At 35.3% G+C, this 23,279-nt stretch overlaps 1 protein-coding gene across 1 annotated transcript in view; it reads right to left on the reverse strand.

Moving 5' to 3' along the window:
- Positions 1-23,248, reverse strand: part of LOC124265281 — a 150,263-nt gene extending 127,015 nt beyond the window's left edge. Inside the window, 3 exon segments of the mRNA XM_046700071.1 lie at positions 17,889-17,918; positions 20,964-21,542; positions 23,199-23,248. Coding sequence (XP_046556027.1) covers positions 17,889-17,918; positions 20,964-21,542; positions 23,199-23,229 — 640 coding nt within the window. The 5' untranslated portion in view covers positions 23,230-23,248.
- Between the last annotated feature and the right edge of the window lie 31 nt (positions 23,249-23,279).

Below are 23,279 nucleotides of genomic sequence, written 5' to 3' on the forward strand. Positions count from 1 at the left end.
AAGGAAAACTAAGTTCTGTGGATAGTCAACTACTTTATTGCAATGAGTGCAATGTTTCAGTGTAGGTACTAACACCGTTATCAAGCAAGTGATAATGGTGTTAGTACCTACACTGAAATGCTGCACTCATTGCAATAAAGAAGTTGACTATCCATGGAACTCAGTTTCCCTTCATCTTCAAACTTCTAAAATGCCTCTAAAATGACTTTCATAAAATCCTTATGCAAACACTTTAATTGTAACAATACCCAGGTAACGATGCATAGTGATAAAACAGTGACCTCTGACACTTTAATTTTGAGAGAGACACGCAGTGTTATGTTGTCATCACCCATTTATTTTAAGTCACCATTTCTATTTTGCCCCTCAGCCCTTTTAGGCAGCTCCTAGAGTTCCTGACGATTTAAAGACTTGCCATCGCAAGCCATTTGTATAGTGCAGCAATGGAAATTACTGGATGGTGGTGGATAGTAATGTTTGATCAGCATTCTAGAAGTTGGTGAGTAAAAATGAAACATACAACTTTATGGATGACAACTTCTTGGTTATTGAATAAAGCGATGCTTCGATATAGATTCGTAGATATTTATCAAGCTAAAAGCTATCACACTTTTGATTCTACATCGAATCTACATCAAAACATCGCTCTATGCAATAAACAAGAAGTTGTCATCTATAAAGATGGACATTTCATTTTTTGGTGGTGGATAGTGTTAGGCATGAGCAATGCCTCTCATAACAAAAAGTGTGACTTAGGACTGGATGAAATTACCCGTTTTCCAGTATACTGGGTTAAACAAATAAGTTGGTGAGTCAAAATGAGACATACAACTTTATGGATGACAACATTTTGTTTATTGCATAAAGCCATGCTTTGATGTAGATTCTTACATCGTTACCAAGCTAAAAGCTATCATACTTTTGAATCTACATCAAAACATCGCTCTATGCAGTAAACAAGAGGTTGTCATCTAAAAAGTTGTATGTTTCAGTTTTGGTGGTGGATAGTGTTAAGAATAAGCACTACAACCTAGATCCTCAATATCATTGCCTCTCATACCAAAAAGTGTTACTGACATGGGACTGGATGATATTACCGGTTTTCCAGTATTCAATGAATAAAATATGTTTAATTCAAAACCGGTTTTCCAGTATACTGGGTTAAACAAATAAAAATAGTTTTCTTATTACTTGAATCCTTAAAGCTAAAATCTTCACAGATATTCATTCATAAATGATGTTTCACTTCGAAATCTATGAAGCGACTAACAAAGCAGTGGCAATGTGGATCTACATTTCATATTGTTATCTCCCCTGTATCCATGACTACAAAGAGGTCGTCACTGACAATGCTAAGTAATATTTATTTAATATTAAGAAAATATCAGCTACATGTACAATCTGTGTATATCACTGTCAAACAATTAAGCTCCCAAAATACATTGCAATATCTGGTACAATACAGATTCCTGTATCACGATATATTGCATTGCAATTTCTATCCCAAAAGACATACCTCATAACAGAGGGCCCATATTATCAAAGTATTCCCATAATACAATCCATTTAGCAATGATACTACTTGTCTGTATACTTAGGAGACATGACAATAATTGTATCTTATATAACAACAACATAATATTAACTTACAACACATTCTTTCTGTACTTGACAAATCTATTGGCACAGGAAGCAAGCTCCACAAGCTCAAGTCAACTTACTGTTAGAGCAAATATATAGTTCCAAGAAACTGGAAATCTGTTTTGTTACCAGAAAAACATATCTTACTTCGTGGTTTAGGTGTTGGAGCTGGGGTTGTCGTGGTTGTGGTGGTAGTAGTAGTGGTTGTAGTGGTTGTAGTAGTAGTTGTTGGAGGGGGAGTGGTAACTGCAATTAAAAACATTATTACTGACAAAAAATAATGTAACAAAGGCGTTATCTGAAACTGACATGGTATATTATCTCTGTATTGATCACTTCTAGTTGTCACACAATGACGATTTTCTGAACAACTTTGCAATTTCAGTAAGTGAGAATAAGATGAAACGTTTGTCTACTGGTAACATAAACATATATTGACACATATAATGCATGCCTCAAAGGATACAAAGAATACACTGATTTCTTACAAATATGAAATCGTTTTTGTCACTTTTATCTCAGTAAAGTTCAATGTGCCAATTTTTCTTGTAGTCTATATACATATTATCTTATTTTTTGTTTTATCTGAGTTTAATACACAACAAATTCCATGGGAACTGAGTACAGTAGATTTAGAATAGCATCATAGTCTGATTGATATGTGGACAAATTCTCACAAAAGCACTTACTAGGACATATGGAGCCAAAGACTTTCTGCCTCATATCACTCAGTTCACTGAACTCCTGAACGGTGAACCTGTAGTCATCAAGAGGCCGGCTAGCAATGCCATCAATTTCCTTAGTATCTGTTAGACCAATACCGATGACATAGATATTGATGTTCTGATCCCTGGCTTTAACTGCCTCAGGAATTGTTCTTCTGGAATTGATATTGGACACACCATCAGTGATGAGAATGGCCACATTCTCAACATCTGGTCGGTCTCCTGTTGCTGGTGTGTACATCTGAGTCCTCATTGTGTTTAGTCCACCATAAGTATTGGTACTTCCATACATATAGGGTATTCTGTCAATGGCCTTGTAAATTTCTCTCTTCTGACCTATATATTCATTCATCTGGAACTGGATGGCAACTTTGGTACTGTAGATGACAATACCAACTCGGACATTGTCATCATCAATGTTAGCCGGGAAAAGGAAGAATTTCAAAAAGTCCTGCATGAGTCTGAAGTTAGGTTCTGTGACACTGGTGGAGGTATCCAGGATGAGCACAAGGTCCATCTTGGCTGTAGAACAGTCTAGAAAGACATGGAAAAATAATCACTTGTGGGAACATGTCATTTTCATATTATCTAAAATACTGATGAATTGAATGTGTATAGAACAACTGTTGATGTTTGCTCTTTGTGTGAGATACTTTGTGTGCTCACGTGGGATTTACAATTTGATGATAGTTTGTTCATTAAACCATTCAATAGTTTACTTACAAACTCTATAAGTCGGTGCCAGAGAGATGTGCCACTTCAAGGATCAAATGGTTTCATTAACATTACGGCAATAAATAGCCTTATTAAGCAGAAACTAATTCCTCAGTCTTATATTTTAATTTTTGCCATTATCAGTTAATTTATTGTTTCATGCTCTACTCAGCAATACTCAAGTTATCAGTGCCTATTTTCAGTAGGTAATCATTGTCTAACAGCATTCACCATAACTAAACATAAATAATAAACATAAGTAATCAATTATCTGACATATGTTTCTCATGATAGCTCTGAAACCTGTCAGTGTCATATACCAAAGTTCTGCAATGGGACTGGTGGCCTTACCTTTGGGTCTGGCTGGGGTTGGTGGAGGTGCAACTGAAACATAAAAAGGGTTGTTGCACTACAATACTGGAACACAGACAGTGCAGTTTAGAGACTTTGTATCCTTAGATGCTTCAAAGTTGTTAATAATTCACTGAAACATATGGGTGTAATTGTCAGTTGATACCAGCCAGGCAGTTACAATAGTTTTTGTAATATCTTTACATTATGCCACAAGGTCTCATGCCCAATTCAAACAATTTGTGCAGATATACTTCATTTCATCTCCTGCTTAGTTTCTTGGAAATCATGTTTTGATCACTTAGAACTTTTGTTGATTTAGGATTAGTGCTATGTTCTAGACATTTATTCACCATATATAAGATGAATTGTTCATAGACAGAAACTGACACTATTAAATAAAGCTGAAACAACTTAATATGTCCATCATTTTTGTCCTTGTTTACTTTCATTGAAATTCACATGCACAAAGTTTGAAGGTGACTATTAATGACAAACTGTATATACACTCCCTAGATGACTGGGCCCCAAGTCCTGAGGAAAATATCTAAAGTCATAGTTTGTAAAACCTACATTATTAAGCACAGACAGTGATATTCAAGTTGAAAACTTTTAATAAAATTTGAAACAAAACAATACATGCAATACATCTAACCATAATCTCTCACCACAGACCAACACAAAGTATCATGATATGAACCTGTAAAGCGATAACCATTATTATGAAATGTATGAGCCTTAAGTAACCGACAAAGCAGGAGTGATTCTTTTTAGTTTCGTATTTTAAGTTTCGGATTACTGGGCTGTGCTTATAATTACTATTAATTATAACTTTTGTGTAGAGAACTGCAAAGCCTATATCTGCACAACCAGCGATACAGTTTTTGGCCCAATTTTGTTTAGTTTTAATACTTTCCTATTGTTCAATTAGATCAGCCAGAAAAGCATGCCTTATTTCATCAGCAGCTATAAAACTGTTGTCCGTAAACTTCTAACCCATTGTAAGTACATCAATGTTCATTCATAATCCATGCCTCAAAGGACACAAACAATACACAGACTTCTTACAGATATAGTAGTGTTTTTCTCAATTTTCTTTCTGTACAGTTATATGTGTTCGCCTTAATTGTAGTCAATACACATATTATCTTACTTTATGTTATATCTGGTTTTGACATACAACAAATTCCATGGAAACTGTCAACAGTAGGTTTAGAAAAGCATCATAGTCTTATCGATATACTGACAGGTTCTCATAAAGATTCTTTGCAAAAACTGGTACTTACTAGGACATAGAGAGCCAAACACTTGTTGTCTCATATCACTCAGTTCACTGAACTCCTGAACGGTGAACCTGTAGTCATCAAGAGGCCGGCTAGCAATGCCATCAATTTCCTTAGTATCTGTTAAACCAATACCGATGACATAGATATTGATGTTCTGATCTCTGGCTTTAACTGCCTCAGGAATTGTTCTTCTGGAATTGATGTTTGACACACCATCAGTGATAAGAATACAGATATTTTCCACATCTGGTCGGTCTCCTGTTGCTGGTGTGTACATCTGAGTCCTCATTGTGTTTAGTCCACCATAAGTATTGGTACTTCCGTACATATAGGGTATTCTGTCAATAGCCTTGTAGACTTCTCTCTTCTGACCTATATATTCATTCATCTGGAACTGGATGGCAACTTTGGTACTGTAGATGACAATACCAACTCGGACATTGTCATCATCAATGTTAGCAGGGGCAAGGAAGAATTTCAAAAAGTCCTGCATGAGTCTGAAGTTAGGTTCAGTGACACTGGTGGAGGTATCCAGGATGAGCACAAGGTCCATCCTATTGTTAGAGCAGCCTGCAAATTACAGATATAAGAACAGACTATAGTATTGAAGAAAGAAATTGGTTCATATATGTATGCCATACATGTATCATAGCAATTAACATGAAGCATAATCCAATATATGGCAAAATATTGTTAAATGCAAATGCACTGTAACAACATCCATGACACAACTTTGAAATAACAGTACTGACGGTACATGGTGACGAAAAACAACCTTTTTCTTGTCCTTACTTGTATTTGAGATTACAATTAGAAAAATGAAATAGTGTAAAAAGGAACAATCAAGAATATCTTACTTGCATAGTTACATGCACAGTATAATTAAGTTACTTGTTCTATATGTGTCAAAAGATAGTCTGAAGCAATTTGCATCTCACATACTGATCGTTGATGGATAATTCGCTTTCATAAACTCGAAGGAAAACTAAGTTCTATGGATAGTCAACTACTTTATTGCAATGAGTGCAATGTTTCAGTGTAGGTACTAACACCGTTATCAAGCAAGTAATAATGGTGTTAGTACCTACACTGAAATGCTGCACTCATTGCAATAAAAAAGTTGACTATCCATAGAACTTAGTTTTCCTTCATCTTCACAACTTCTAAAATGCCTCTAAAAGAACTTTCATAAACTCCTTATGCAAACACTTTAATTGTAACTTTATGGATGACAACTTCATGGTTAGCTGAACAAAGTTTACGTTTCGATATAGATTCGTAGAGATATCGCTCATTAGTGCCATCATTACACTTTGATTCTAAGATCGAATCTACATCAAAAGATCAGCTTCATGCAAATAAACAAGTAGTTGTCATCTATAAAGATGGACATTTCATTTTTGGTGGTGGATAGTGTTAGGCATGAGCAATGCCTCTCATAACAAAAAGTGTGACTTAGTACTGGATGAAATTACCTTGCCCAGCATACTGGGTTAAACAAATAAGTTGGTGAGTCAGGGTCGAGATAAGGTACATCGTTATGGATGACAACATTTTGTTTATTATTGCATAAAGTTGCTTTGATGTAGATTCTTACATCATTACAAAGCTAAAAGCTATCATACTTTCTTTGAATCTACATCAAATCCATATCTAAACATCGCTTCTATGCAATAAAACAAGAAGTTGTCATCTATGTTGTATGTTTCAGTTTTGTGGTGGATATAGTGTTAAGAATAAGCACTACAACTCTAGATCCTCAATATCATTGCCTCTCATACCAAAAAGTGTTACTGACATGGGACTGGATGATATTACCGGCTTTCCAGCATTCAATGAATAAAATATGTTTAATTTAAAACCGTTTTTCCAGTATACTGGGCTTAAAACAAATAAAAAATAGTTTTCTTATTACTTGAATCCTTAAAGCCAAAATCTTCACAGATATTCATTGATAAATGATGCTTCACCCTTCAAATCTATGAAGCTTAATTAACAAAGCAGTGGCAATGTGGATCTACTTTCATATTGTTATCTCCCCTGTGATCCATGACTACAAAGAGGTCAGTCACTCGACAATGCTAAGTAATATTTATTTAATATTAAGAAAATATCAGCTACATGTACAATCTGTGTATATCACTGTCAAACAATTAAGCTCCCAAAATACATTGCAATATTTTAGTACAATAAGCAGATTCCTGTATCACGATATATTGCATTGCAATTTCTATCCCAAAACACATACCCTATAACAGAGGCCCCATATTATCAAAGTATTCCCATAATACAATCCATTTAGCAATGATACTACTTGTCTGTATACTTAGGAGACATGATCAATAATTGTATCTTATAGTACAACATAATACTATTAACTTACAACACATTCTTTTCTGTACTTGACAAATCTATTGGCACAGGAAGCAAGCTCCACAAGCTCAAGTCAAATTACTGTAAGAGCAAATATATAGTTCCAAGAAACTGGAAATCTGTTTTGTTACCAGAAAACATATCTTACTTCGTGGTTTAGGTGTTGGAGCTTTAGGTTGTCGTGGTTGTGGTGGTAGTAGTAGTGGTTGTAGTGGTTGTGGTAGTAGTTGTTGGAGGGGAGGTAACTGCAGTTAAAAAACATTATTACTGACAAAAATAATGTAAAACAAAGGCGTTATCTGAAACTGACATGGTATATTATCTCTGTATTGATCACTTCTAGTTGTCACACAATGAAGATTTTCTGAACAACTTTGCAATTTCAGTTTAGTTGAGAATAAGATGAAACGTTTGTCTACTGGTAACATAAACATATATGCGACACATATAATGCATGCCTCAAAGGATACAGAGAATACACTGATTTCTTTACAAATATGAAATCGCTTTTTGTCACTTTTATCTCAGTAAAGTTCAATGTGCCAATTTTTCTTGTAGTCTATATACATATATTTATCTTTTTTTTGCTTTATCTGAGTTTAATACACAACAAATTCCATGGGAACCTGAGAGACAGTAGGTTTAGAATAGCATCATAGTCTGATTGATATCTGGACAAATTCTCACAAAAGCACTTCACTAGGGACATATGGAGCCAAAGACTTTCTGTCTCATATCACTCAGTTCACTGAACTCCTGAACTGTGAACCTTGTAGTCATCAAGAGGTCGGCTAGCAAATGCCATCAATTTTCCTTAGTATCTGTTAGACCAATACCGATGACATAGATATTGATGTTCTGATCTCTGGCTTTAACTGCCTCAGGAATTGTTCTTCTGGAATTGATGTTGGACACACTCATCAGTGATGAGAATACAGACATTTTCCACATCTGGTCGGTCTCCCTGTTGCTGGTGTGTACATCTGAGTCCTCATTGTGTTTAGTCCACCATACGTATTGGTACTTCCATACATATAGGGCATTCTGTCAATGGCCTTGTAAATTTGCTCTTCTGACCTATATATTCATTCATCTGGAACTGGATGGCAACTTTGGTACTGTAGATGACAATACCAACTCTCGGACATTGTCATCATCAATGTTAGCAGGAAAAGGAAGAATTTCAAAAAGTCCTGCATGAGTCTGAAGTTAGGTTCTGTGACACTGGTGGAGGTATCCAGGATGAGTTACAAGGTCCATCTTGGCTGTAGAACAGTCTGAAAAGAGACATGGAAAAATAATCACTTGTGGGAACATGTCATTTTCTATATTATCTAAAATACTGATGAATTGAATGTGTATAGAACGCAATCTGTTGATGTTTGCTTTGTGAGTACTTTGTGCTCACGCGGGATTTACAATTTGATGATAGTTTGTTCATTAAACCATTCAATAGTTTACTTACAAACTCTATAAGTCGGGTGCCAGACAGATGTGCCAACTTCAAGGATCAAATGGTTTCATTAACATTACGGCAATAAATAGCCTTATTAAGCAGAAAAACTAATTCCTCAGTCTTATATTTTTATTTTGCCATTATCAGTTAATTTATTGTTTCATGCTCTACTCAGCAATACTTTCGCTATCAGTGCCTATTTTCAGGTAGGTAATCATTGGTTCAACAGCATTCACCATAACTAAACATAAATAATAAACATAAGTAATCAATTATCTGACATATGTTTCATGATAGCAAGCTCTGAAACCTGACAGTGTCATATACCAAAGTTCTGCAATGGGACTGGGTGGCCTTACCTTTGGGTCTGGCTAGGGTTGGTGGAGGTGCAACTGAAACATAAAAGGGTTGTTGCACTACAATACTGGAACACAGACAGTGCAGTTTAGAGACTTTATCCTTAGATGCTTCAAAGTTGTTAATAATTCACTGGAAACATATAGGTGTAATTGTCAGTTGATACCAGCATAGGCAGTTACAATAGTTTTTGTAATATATCTTTACATTATGCCACAAGGTCTCATGCCCAATTCAAACAATTTGTGCAGATATACTTCATTTCATCTCCTGCTTAGTTTCTGGAAATCATGTTTTGATCACTTAGAACTTTTGTTGATTTAGGAATAGTGCTATGTTCAAGACATTTATTCACCATATATAAGATGAATTGTTCATAGACAGAAACTGGACACTATTAAATAGAAGCTTGAAACAACTTAATATGTCCATCATTTTGTTCCTTGTTTACTTTCAGCTGGAAATTCACATGCACAAAGTTTGAAGGTGACTATTAATGACAAAGCTGTATATGTCACTCCTAGATGACTGGGCCCCAAGTCCTGAGGAGGAAAATATCTAAAGCAATAGTTTGTAAAAACCTACAAGTTATTAAGCACAGACAGGGATATTCAAGTTGAAAACTTTTAATAAAATTTGAAACAAGCCGTAAAAACAATACATGCAATACATCTAACCATAATCTCTTAAGCACAGTGACAGACCAACAATACAAAGTATCATGATATATGAACCTGTAAAGCGATAACCATTATTATAAAATGTATGAACCTTAAGTAACCGACAAAGCAGGATTGATTCTTTTTTAGTTTAGAGTATTTTAAGTTTCGGATTACTAGGCTGTGCTTATAATTACTATTAATTATAACTTTTGTGTACAGAACTGCAAAGCCTATATCTGCACAACTAGCTTGATACAGTTTTGGCCCAATTTTGTTTAGTTTTAATACTTTCCTCTTGTTCAATTAGATCAGCCAGAAAAGACATGCCTTATTTCATCAGCAGCTATAAAACTGTTGTCCAAGTAAACTTCTAACCCATTGTAGGTACATCAACGTTCATTCATAATCCATGCCTCAAAGGACACAAAGAATACACTGATTTCTTACAGATATAGTAGTGTTTTCTCAATTTTCTTTCTGTACCATTATATGTGTTAAACATGTAATTGTAGTCAATACACATATTATCTTACTTTATGTTATATCTGAGTTTGGACATACAACAAATTCCATGGAAACTGTCAGCAGTAGGTTTAGAAAAGCATCATAGTCTTATCGATATACTGACAGGTTCTCATAAAGATTCTTTGCAAAACTGGTACTTACTAGGACATAGAGAGCCAAACACTTGTTGTCTCATATCACACTCAGTTCACTGAACTCCTGAACGGTGAACCTGTAGTCATCAAGAGGCCGACTAGCAATGCCATCAATTTCCTTAGTATCTGTTAGACCAATACCCGATGACATAGATATTGATGTTCTGATCTCTGGCTTTAACTGCCTCAGGAATAGTTCTTCTGGAATTGATGTTGGACACACCATCAGTGATAAGAATACAGATATTTTCCACATCTGGTCGGTCTCCTGTTGCTGGTGTGTGTACATCTGAGTCCTCATTGTGTTTAGTCCACCATAGGTGTTGGTACTTCCGTTACATATAGGGGTATTCTGTCAATGGCTTTGTAGACTTCTCTCTTCCCCGACCTATATATTCATTCATCTGGAACTGGATGGCAACTTTGGTACTGTAGATGACAATACCAACTCGGACATTGTCATCATCAATGTTAGCAGGGGCAAGGAAGAATTTCAAAAGTCCTGCATGAGTCTGAAGTTAGGTTCAGTGACACTGGTGGAGGTATCCAGGATGAGCACAAAGGTCCATCCTATTGTTAGAGCAGCCTGCAAATTACAGATATATGAACACACTATAGTATTGAAGAAAGAAATTGGTTCATATATGTATGCCCATACATGTATCATAAGCAATTAACATGAAGCTTATAATCCAATATGGCAAAATATTGTTAAATGCAAATGCACTGTAACAACATCCATGACACAACTTTGAAATAACAGTGCACTGACGGTACATGGTGAAAGAAAAACAACCTTTTTCTTGTCCTTACTTGTATTTTGAGATTACAATTAGAAAAATGAAATAGTGTAAAAAGGAACAATCAAGAATATCTTACTTGCATAGTTACATGCACAGTATAATTGTTACTTGCTCTATATGTGTCAAAAGATAGTCTGAAGCAATTTGCATCTCACATACTGATCGTTGATGGATAATTCTTTTATAAACTGAAGGAAAACTCTAAGTTCTATGGATGATCAACTACTTTAGCATTGTAATGAGTGCCACAGTGTAAGTAACTAACACCGTTATCAAGCAAACGAGTGATAATGGTGTTGAGTACCTACACTGAAATGCTGCACTCATTGCAATAAAGAAGTTGACTATCCATAGAACTTAGTTTTCCTTCATCTTCACAACTTCTAAAATGCCTCTCAAAGAAGATAAAACAGTGACTATCTGACACTTTAATTTTGAGAGAGACCGCAGTGTTATGTTGTCATCACCCATTTATTTTAAGTCACCATTCCTGTTTTGCCCCTCAGCTTTTAGGCAGCTCCTAGAGTTGGCGGCCGATTTAAAGACTTGCCGCCGCCAAGCCCGTTTTGTATAGTGCAGCAATGGAAATTACTGGATGGTGGTGGATGGTAATGTTTTGATCAACATTCTAGAAGTTGGTGAGTAAAAATGAAACATACAACTTTATGGATGACAACTTCTTGGTTATTGAATAAAAGCGTGCTTGATATAGATTAGTAGATATTTATCAAGCTAAAAGCTGAATCACACTTTTGATTCTACATCAGTCTACATCAAAACATAAGCTCTATGCAATAAACAAGAAGTTGTCATCTATAAAGATGGACATTCATTTTTGGTGATAAGATGTTAACGAGCAATGCCTCTCATAACAAAATTCAATGACTTAGGACTGGATGAAATTACCCGTTTTCCAGTATACTGGGTTAAACAAATAAGTTGGTGAGTCAAAATGAGACATACAACTTTATGGATGACAACATTTTGTTTGTGCAAAGCCATGCTTTGATGTAGTTTCTTACATGCGTTACCAAGCTAAAAGCTATCATACTTTTGAATCTACATTAAAACATCGCCTATGCAGTAAACAAGAGGTTGTCATCTAAAAGTTGTATGTTTCAGTTTTGGTGGTGGACCGTGTTAAAGATAAGCACTACACAGATCCTCAATATCATTGCCTCTCATACCAAAAGTGTTACTGACATGGGACTGGATGATAGTACCGCATGCTTACAGTCTTATTCGGGTTGAACTGAGGGACCACATTGTTGCAGAATTGCAAGCCTCGACGCTGGGAGAAGTATGGGACATAGGTTTGAAGCTTACTACAATAGGGGTTTATGCACTACATCCCGATATAAAATTTTCTCATGATTAGACTCATAGTGTGATTAAAACAATTATAGATTCGTAGATATTTATCAAGCTAAAAGCTATCACACTTTTGAATCTACATTGAATCTACATCAAAACATCGCTCTATGCAGTAAACAAGAAGTTGTCATCTATAAAGTTGTATGTTTCAGTTTTGGTGGTGGATAGTGTTAAGCATAAGCACTACAACTTAGATCCTCAATATCATTGCCTCTCATACCAAAAAGTGTTACTGACATGGGACTGGATGATATTACCGGTTTTCCAGTATTCAATGAATAAAATATGTTTAATTCAAAACCGGTTTTCCAGTATACTGGGTTAAACAAATATCAAAAAGGTTTCTTGTTACTTGAATCCTTAAAACTAAAATCTTCACAGATATTCATTCATAAATGATGTTTCTCTTCGAAATCTATAAGCGACTAACAAAGCAGTGGCAATGTGGATCATAAACTTTCATATTGTTATCTTCCCCGTATCCATGACTACAAAGAGGTCGTCACTGACAATGCTAAGTAATATTTATTTAATATTAAGAAAATATCAGCTACATGTACAATCTGTGTATATCACTGTCAAACAATTAAGCTCCCAAAATACATTGCAATATTTGGTACAATACAGATTCCTGTATCACGATATATTGCATTTCTATCCCAAAAGACATACCTCATAACAGAGGGCCCATGTTATCAAAGTATTCCCTTAATACAATCCATTTAGCAATGATGCTACTTGTCTGTATACTTAGGAGACATGACAATAATTGTATCTTATATAACAACAACATAATATTAACTTACAACACATTCTTTCTGTACTTGACAAATCTATTGGCACAGGAAGCAAGCTCCACAAGCTCAAGTCAAATTACTGTAAGAGCAAATATATAGTTCCAAGAAACTGGAAATCTGTTTTGTTACCAAAAAACATATCTTACTTCGTGGTTTAGGTGTTGGAGCTGGGGTTGTCGTGGTTGTGGTGGTAGTAGTAGTGGTTGTAGTAGTAGTTGTTGGAGGGGGAGTGGTAACTGCAATTAAAAACATTATTATTGACAAAAAATAATGTAAACAAAGGCGTTATCTGAAACTGACATGGTATATTATCTCTGTATTGATCACTTCTAGTTGTCACACAATGACGATTTTCTGAACAACTTTGCAATTTCAGTTAGTGAGAATAAGATGAAACGTTTGTCTACTGGTAACATAAACATATACTGACACATATAATGCATGCCTCAAAGGATACAAAGAATACACTGATTTCTTACAAATATTAAATCGTTTTTGTCACTTTTCTCTCAGTAAAGTTCATGATGTGCCAATCTTTCTTGTAGTCTATATCCACATCATCTTATTTTTTGTTTTATCTGAGTTTAATATACAACAAATTCCATGGGAACTGAGTACAGTAGATTTAGAATAGCATCATAGTCTGATTGATATGTGGACAAATTCTCACAAAGCACTTACTAGGACATATGGAGCCAAAGACTTTCTGCCTCATATCACTCAGTTCACTGAACTCCTGAACGGTGAACCTGTAGTCATCAAGAGGCTGGCTAGCAATGCCATCAATTTCCTTAGTATCTGTTAGACCAATACCGATGACATAGATATTGATGTTCTGATCCCTGGCTTTAACTGCCTCAGGAATTGTTCTTCTGGAATTGATGTTGGACACACCATCAGTGATAAGAATACAGACATTTTCCACATCCGGTCGGTCACCTGTTGCTGGTGTGTACATCTGAGTCCTCATTGTGTTTAGTCCACTATAGGTGTTGGTACTTCCGTACATATAGGGTATTCTGTCAATGGCTTTGTAGACTTCTCTCTTCTGACCTATATATTCACTCATCTGGAACTGGATGGCAACTTTGGTACTGTAGATGACAATACCAACTCGGACATTGTCATCATCAATGTTAGCAGGGGCAAGGAAGAATTTCAAAAAGTCCTGCATGAGTCTGAAGTTGGGTTCAGTGACACTGGTGGAGGTATCCAGGATGAGCACAAGGTCCATCTTGGCTGTAGAACAGTCTAGAGATAGAAAAGCTGAACTGTTAATATATCATTATAACAATCCATAGAAAGGTGCTACTATGGCAAGTGATTACCCGTTTTCTTCTCTCCACATAACTGCTGCTATATACTGGAATAATGAAATAATGACAGAAACAAAACGTCATTTTTTCAGCTATCTATATGTGGTTAATATGGATACATTAATGACCAGAAACAACAGATCTGAACCCACCTTTTGGTTTGGCTGGAACTGTTGGTGGGGGTGTTGGTGGAAGCACTAGAAATATACAAACACACACTCAACCAACTGAGTACACCTACATACCATAGGAAACAAATATCTATGTAAAAGATTTAAAAACATTACTTGATTATTAGGATAAAAATTGTTTATTAACTTACCATATTTTAAGGCATTCCCTGTGTATGGTATTAAATCTTCAACAATGTTTCAACATTAGATGTTTAATACAACATTTTAAATTATAGAGTGAATCACCTGGACAAATTGATCCAAAGACCTTCTCCCTCATAGAAGACAGCTCACTGAACTCCTGGACAGTGAAACGGTTTTCCTCAACAGGTCGTGAGGCAATGCCATCAATTTCCCTTGTATCTTGAAGTCCAATACCAATCACATAGATGTGGATGTTCTGGTCTCGTGCTTTGGCAGCTTCAGGGATTGTCCTCCTGGCATTGATATTGGACACACCATCAGTGATAAGAATGGCCACATTGTCAACATCAGGTCGGTCACCTGTTGCAGGGGTGAACATCTGAGTCCTCATTACATTTATTCCACCATAGGTGTTGGTACTTCCGTACATATAAGGTATATTGTCAATGGCCTTATAAAGTGCTCTTTTCTGACCTATATATTCATTCATCTGGAACTGGATGGCAACTTTGGTACTGTAGATGACGATACCAACTCGAACATTGTCATCATCAATGTTAGCAGGGGCAAGGAAGAATTTCAAAAAGTCCTGCATGAGTCTGAAGTTAGGTTCTGTGACACTGGTGGAAGTATCCAAGATCAGGACAAGGTCCATTCTGGCGCTGTCACAACCTAAAATCACACAATTGTCAGCAGGTAGAGAAAAATCAGGAGTAAAAAGACAACAGGAAGAAGGGATGTTAAACAAAAATACCAGAATTTAAACAACAAGAGTAAATATATATGTAGATGAACATAGAGTTAGTGCAATTCAACTGATCTTGTTATAACTTTTTATCGTCCAGAGACACACCAAACTAGATACTTTAAGATGATGAACAAACATGCAACATGTAGAATTTTGACATAGAGTAAGGGTACTGGTTGAAACATTATCTACAACAACATATCAACCTTTTGACTTTTTGTGTATGTATATGTCAAACTGTATGAATGAAGACATAATACATTAACATTTTCATTACAAATAGAAGACAAATACAGAAGAATTTGAAACTAACAAGTATCCATTTGTGAGTTATGTAATAAAAACACATGAATGATAGCAAAGGGTTGATTGTTAAGTTCTAAGTCTCTTATGGAACTTCATTATGAGTAACATTTATCTCTAAGACATCTCGTACTCTCCACAACACAACACTATAGATTTCACAACAAATTCCTCCCAGACTCAGAACATATCAATCAACCCTTATAATTGATACTGCTAGAAAATCTACTTTCTTGATGACTCACCTGTAGCTGATAGTTGACATGGGAATTCTGTTCATCCGCATGATCACAACACCTCAATAAACACTACTAATAATGGCTGATATCATAACTTATCCTATCAGTAACTGTGCTTTGATCCTATCAACCAGACAAGTTGTACACAAAACAAGATATATATTTGAATTAAGACACAACAGTTTACACTGGTTAGAATACAGTGAGTATATATTTTGAGACACAATCAAGTTTATGATGTTCTGACAAACACTGGTTTAATACTGACAGACAGTATGTGAAGAATAACTGAAATAGAAGAAGTGCAAAAGTGAGATATATATAAGAAATACAGTTGGTGCAATGTTACAGCCCTGTCAACAAAATGTTTCTGGGGATGAAGAAAGAGGAATTGTTGAACACACTGAAAGCAAGTTTGACATAGGCACATGAGACAAGTTAGGAAACAAAAGGATAGCATTTCATACTGTCCGTAAAGGGACAATTTAGGAAAACAACTTTAAGTTAAGGTGCATGAGACAAGTTAGGAAACAAAAAGAAAACAACTTAAGATTAAGGTGCAAGAGATAATCTTGGAAGGAAAGCAATAATACCATAAGTATATATAAGGGTATTTAGGTAATAAAAGGGCATCAAAGGAAATAAAAGGGGGTTAAATTAGGGAATTCATCAGAATTACAATGGAATCATTAATAAAAACATAGAGCTACTTTGAGGTTCTAAAACCTGCCACAAGTGATCACTGTGAGTATGCAAGCAAAACATACAAGGTTGATTGGAACAAACAGTAAACAGTAATTTTGTTAAAGATACAAGATACAAGATATCAGGCCTATCTTTTAGAGGACAGTCCTCTGTATTATAACCAAATGTAGCTATACAGAGGATACACAATTAGTGTTCTACAGCTTATGTTTTTGCCTGAGTAAAGTGTCTTCTTCAAGATTTTCCTGCAAAATAACAGACAGTTTCCTTTCCTATCTCTCTCTCGAAATTTGTTTCTTAATGTAAGCAATTAGTTATGCTACTGATGGTATATCACATCTTTTTTAGCTGTAACTAAGGTGCCTCACACTACAATCTGCAAATATATATTCAGTCATAGAAATATCTTCTTTGAACATGGACAAATTCAGAGTGTTCCTCAAATACAAAGTGAAAATGATAAAACATACACTAACTCTTGAACAAGTTATAGTTGAAGTTTAAATTAATAACTTTCAAGATTTCATCTGGAGTGCAACATATTTCCACATAAGATAAGACAGTAACATTTACTCATAGGCCATGATTAAACATCAACAGTAAGACAAATACATCAGACAAAACAAATATTGGAGAAACATCAGTCACACAGCCACACTGGCACAAGTACAATTCCATACAACTAAACAGCCACCAACCGTGACAGCGTTTAGACAGTGGTAGTAGTCGCTGTCAGACTGACAGGATGACACTGGTGACATCAACACATGAACACACAGCTAAAACACAGTTACATGATTAACATATAAACAGTTAACAAATACATATACAGCATTCCTTCCAACAAGTTACATATATAGATATATAAAAGTTGAACATTTGTTAATATTAATGACGTTTAGACAACATCTTCAGTTTGATATGACAGTTGATAATATAGTGTCACAAGGTACCACTCATAAATAAGTTTTATCAACTTAACAGTTAACAGTTGAAAACTTTTGAAAATGAGTTATAATTTTACTGAAATGTTACGAAACATTACACCAAATGGTTACTTACTTGGACGCTTCTTGGGGGGAGGGGTTGGAACTGCAATAAAGACCATTTACAACTTGAAGCATGTACAATTAAAATAAACATACACAATTCTAAAGACGTAGAGGCGGTGGGGTAGCCTTGCGATTAAAGTGTTCACTTGTCATGCCAAAGGCCTGGGCTGGATTCTTCACTTGGGTCCAATGTTTAAAGCCCATTTCTGGTGTCCCCCGCCATATTGCTGAACGCAGCATAAAACCCAACTCACTCACTCTAAAGAAGTAACTTGACATATTAACTCATTAAGGCCGAGAGACGCACATATGCGACAAATTAATTAGCTTTTCACAGCGAGAGCCGCACAAGTGCAACAACTGAAAGCACCTCTTATTCAGCGAGAGCCGCACATGGGCGACAACAGAAAGCACCCCTTATTCAGCGAGAGACGCACATGTGTGTCGTACTTTTAAAAATCGCACTGTACCTATTATTTCAACCAATTTAGTAGTACTGAGCATAGATTAGCTTTTCGTACGCGAGTTGCTTCCTTTACCATTAATCAGAAGAAGTATTAAAAGTGTTTTGATACCAATTGCTAATCATTATCATAGGCTTATACAGCCTTTGGCAAATGAACACATGTCGGCGAGAAAGGGGATTATGAGATGTTTTTACAGTGGAAAGGGTCTGGTACTATTTATTGGGAGTGGATACTAAAATGCTTCTTATGCACATTGATTGAATTAGATGTAATGGTTTAGAGGTTACTGAAGATTATATTTTCTTCAACTACCTAATAAATAGGAACAATATACGAAATTTTAAGGACATACAAAGGATTCAAACACAATAGAATAGTTTGAATTTACTTTCTAGGTATTATTACGTTGTCATGTTTCATATAATGAATCGTAAACACAAATAATGATACATCCAAGCTCGAATAGATTAGACATAAGTTACTAATTTAAAGCTTACTGAATTGTAACTATTTTTCATAATCTAAAGTTGATAATGTTACCTAATCGAATATAAAGTGATAACTCGCGCCTTTGCATCGAAAATATATACATGTCAGTGTAATTACAACAATGAAATCTTTTACTACGTTTGTTACAAAACACAGTAAGTTGGTAATTCAAAAACTTCTTACACATAGACAGAAATAATATCATAAGTTATTACATGTAAACCATACAAACGTATTTCAAGCATTATTGTTCAAGCTATTGAAAGTTTCATGTTGATTTGAATTGTCAGTTTTCTATGCAATTTACATGAGCATTGTGTAAAAACTTTTGTATTTGATCTCTGTAATTATCTGATCCGGTGTAATTATCACGTGTATCAATGAACTCAGTCTCTATTGATCCATCGTCAATAAAAGCTGGATAGTATATCAGTTACGGTATCGATACACATGCGTATAATCATTCAATCAGATTACAGTAATGAGATAATTGAACACCTCTTTCGACCTTGAAATAACAGCCTCCGGTAGAATGCATATGTAGTTACGCCCTTGTTGAAAGGTTTGTCCCGTGACAAGTGTAAAATAAACAGATGCGCTGTTATATCATTGGACAACCTGCTTTATGGAGTCACGCCCCTCTCTGTAATGTTTATGCATACATGCACATCTGTAATCTTATGAACCTCGTTTGCATTCAGTATGAATATAGGCACGCCCATCTTCATAAATATTTGGGGGGATTAAACTGCAAGTTTATACATTATAATAATTCAGTATCGTGTCACTTTTTGAATTCTATAATACGTGTACTTTAATTTGGATATTCATTCGTATCAAGGTGAAGATTATATTTACATGTACAGCAAACCATAATGTTTTATGTACTAGTTGTGTGCGTAAAATGCATATGAAAATAAATACTATCTCTACTCAATGGTTGGATTTCAATCACTTTGTTTTACTTATCGAAAAACACTAAAATGTGTTCTCGATCTCTGAGATCTATCTACTCCTATTTGTCTTATGTGTATATTTCATAGATCGTTACGATTATGTATGTTTACAATACACAAACTGTTCATAATAGCTTGAGTTGATAACTCCGAAACCCATCATATCGACTGGTCAACGATATAGTCAATAATCAATCTCTATCCAAGCTGTTGAGTTACCAAACGTGCTCTTCAGAAATTTCACCCACGCCACATCACCTGACCCTTCCTCTGTGACAGGTATCTCATGATACTATTGGTCACAGATAACAAATGATCAGCCACTATATTGAACAGTTCAGATACCGAACGTTCTATTCGGTAAATTTGATGACGCCCTATCACGTGACTCTTTGTTTTATGTCTATACAAGGAATATGTATTATACATTTTTTATATGTATGTTTGTATGATAACATATGTTTTTTGCATTAAATCTAGATGAAACAAAGTGCCAAGCTATGAATGTGCTCTATGTTAGTCACAGACTAGCATAATAGTACTTTCCTTAATATATTCAGTATACACTAGAAATGTATCGGCAAAAACGCTAATATTGTAGAAGGTTATAAAGCATGTAGGTAAATTCTCCTTTACAGTCTGTCATTGTCATAGATGCTTTGTAAAATTGAACCTCACACAATGATATAAGCGAAAGAATTTGTTTATGTATGTCTCATCTCTTACATACGAAGAATACATACATATGTTGATAAAACATAAATGTACAAGCCGCCAAAGGTCTACAAGAGAAACTTGCAATAAAATAACATAAAGTGTTGCAAAACATTATATGTATTATATGTACCTGCTTTCCTTTAACTAACATCTTTACGACACAATTAAACAATCAGAGCTTGATTGTACGACTAGACAGTTTCCTGTCATCCCCGAAATCTGCCAGGGAAATCAGGTGTGAATAGCACTATTTAGCTTCGCAACAACGAGCGGGCAATCAGCGAGGGGTTCCAGGTGTTGAGTAGTTAATTGTCTCTCGGGTTTAATGAGTTAAAGAAATAATCCATTTATGAAATTTCATTTTGCTTAATATCATGCATTTGGGTTGTCAAATATGGGATAATATATCATTTTATACTGTTAAAAAGATAATGATGATAAATGGGAAAATCATACTTGGACACCCCTTCCTTAAAGAGTTGAAGACTTGATCTCTCATTGTCTTCAGCTCACTGAACTCCTGAACAGTGAATCTGTTCTCTTCAATTGGTGGAGAGGCAATTCCATCAATTTCCTTGGTGTCTGTTAGACCAATACCAATAACATACATATGGATGTTGTCATCTCTGGCTTTCACTGCCTCTGGGATTGTCCTTCTGGCATTGATATTAGACACACCATCAGTGATTAGGATACAGTAATTTTTCACATCAGGTCTGTCTCCTACTCCTGGCAAGAACATTTGGGTCCTCATAGTGTTCAGTCCACCATAAGTATTGGTACTTCCGTACATATAGGGTATACTGTCAATGGCCTTGTAAAGCTCGCCTTTCCGACCTATGTACTCATTCATCTGGAACTGGATGGACACCTTGGTGCTGTAGATGACCACACCAACCCTGACCTTATCGTCGTCAATGTTGGCAGGGGCAAGGAAGAATTTCAAGAAATCCAGCATGAGTTTGAAGTTCTTTTCTGTTACACTGGTTGATGTATCCAGTACAAGGACAAGGTCCATCACTGTATCTGTACAATCTGTAACAAGATGAATACATTTTTAGTGTATTAAAGAGTGCATGAGTATATGTCAGAGATAGTTTAAAATTTCTTTCAGAAAGACTCTTACTCATCACTGAGACTCTTCAGGCTATACATAACCGATAACGTTTATTGTAAACCAATAGTAGTGTTTTCCGCAATCTGAGTGGTTATTACCCTTGTTCGACATACCTGAAAATGATGGCCTAATAACCACACATTAATATGTTAACACAAATACTGTACTACTTTTGCTGCATGAATTTGCATAATGGAGGAGATTACCTCCTCAATTTCTTTCTCCTTCGAGAAAAAAACCCGCTGTCGGTTTTAAACTAAATTTGCAGGGTGTTGAATTACGATGAATCCCGGAAATTTCACAAACGTAACTATTTATCTTCTAAGTGATATCTGATATCACAACATAAAAGAACAATAATGTCACATAACATCATAAAAGAAAACAATCATGATGCCTCATATTCTAGAATTAAACATAGCTGAAACAGGTCATTGAACCCAGTTTCCACATTTTCTAACACCTAATTGCAACTTTAGACAAACTCTGAAATATCACATTGTAAATGAAACTGTGTGTTTGATGCTTCCAACAGTATGTTGTTTACAGTATGAAGCAATGGATTTTTCAGAGAACTAAAGAAAATGGTCAAAAGTAAAGGTCAAATGAAGGTGAGAATAGAAATATTGCACATAAGAACATTGACCATGTAGTGCTGAGGTCCACTGAGAACTACACCTGTAATAAGTACCGTTACAAAAGTTCAGCTTTCAGTATAGACAAAGGTAAAATTAGGGTAAACATTCAAAATATATTGCAAAAAGCAGAACTGTACATGTACCACATTTTGAACAAAAATGGCTATGTAATGACCAGATAGTGTTTCAATATGGCTGCTGTGGTGGCCATTTGGACCTGTTGAACATATTATGGTAACATCATTGGTGGGAACAAGTTCATGAAGTTACTGCTTATAGGTGCAAAGGTAAATAAAGGTCAAGATTTAAAATATCACAATATGGAGTCATTTACCAACTACACATAAACAAAAAATGATACATTTAGCAACAAAATGGCTGAAAAGCTTGTACAGTTGAGGATCAGTATCTGAACTATCACATTAAAGTCAATGTTAAGTATTACCAAATGTCATGAAATTAAGAATGAAAATACAGATATTTGTTCAATATGTCTGCCAAGGAGGCCATATGTCTTTTTCAATAAAGACACCTTGAAAAAAATGTCTATAACACAAGGTAAGCATCTCACCCACCATGTTATAGACCTCTGGCCCTTTTAGTTTTCAAGAACAGGACTCGGTTTATTTCTTGTGTTTAAAAGATATACCTGAAGTTCATACTGAAGTTTTTAATTTGGGTGTCTAGATCAAACTTGGGCCCTGTTATAGTAACAATATCTAACTGAATTCATTTAACCATTTCAGAGAGGAAGTCAGAGAGTGTATGGTTTTTGGTGACTTACAACTTGACATTATCTCATATTCATTAAAGGTCCAGGTGATGTAAAACTGAAAAGTATAGGTTAATCATATCTTAAGTCAATGTACATTATTATCTGATCAAATTGTCCCTAAAATTATCACACTTAGAGCTAATTTGCTGAAATGTTCATACCTTTCCTTTCACCTCCTGGGCGTGGAATCATTACTGCTGAAAAGACAACTCATACAATAACATCACAAATTAAAGACCTAT

The sequence above is a fragment of the Haliotis rubra genome, unplaced genomic scaffold, assembly GCF_003918875.1.
Source record: "Haliotis rubra isolate DU_JTF1 unplaced genomic scaffold, ASM391887v1 Scf97, whole genome shotgun sequence".
NCBI classification, from domain to species: domain Eukaryota; kingdom Metazoa; phylum Mollusca; class Gastropoda; order Lepetellida; family Haliotidae; genus Haliotis; species Haliotis rubra.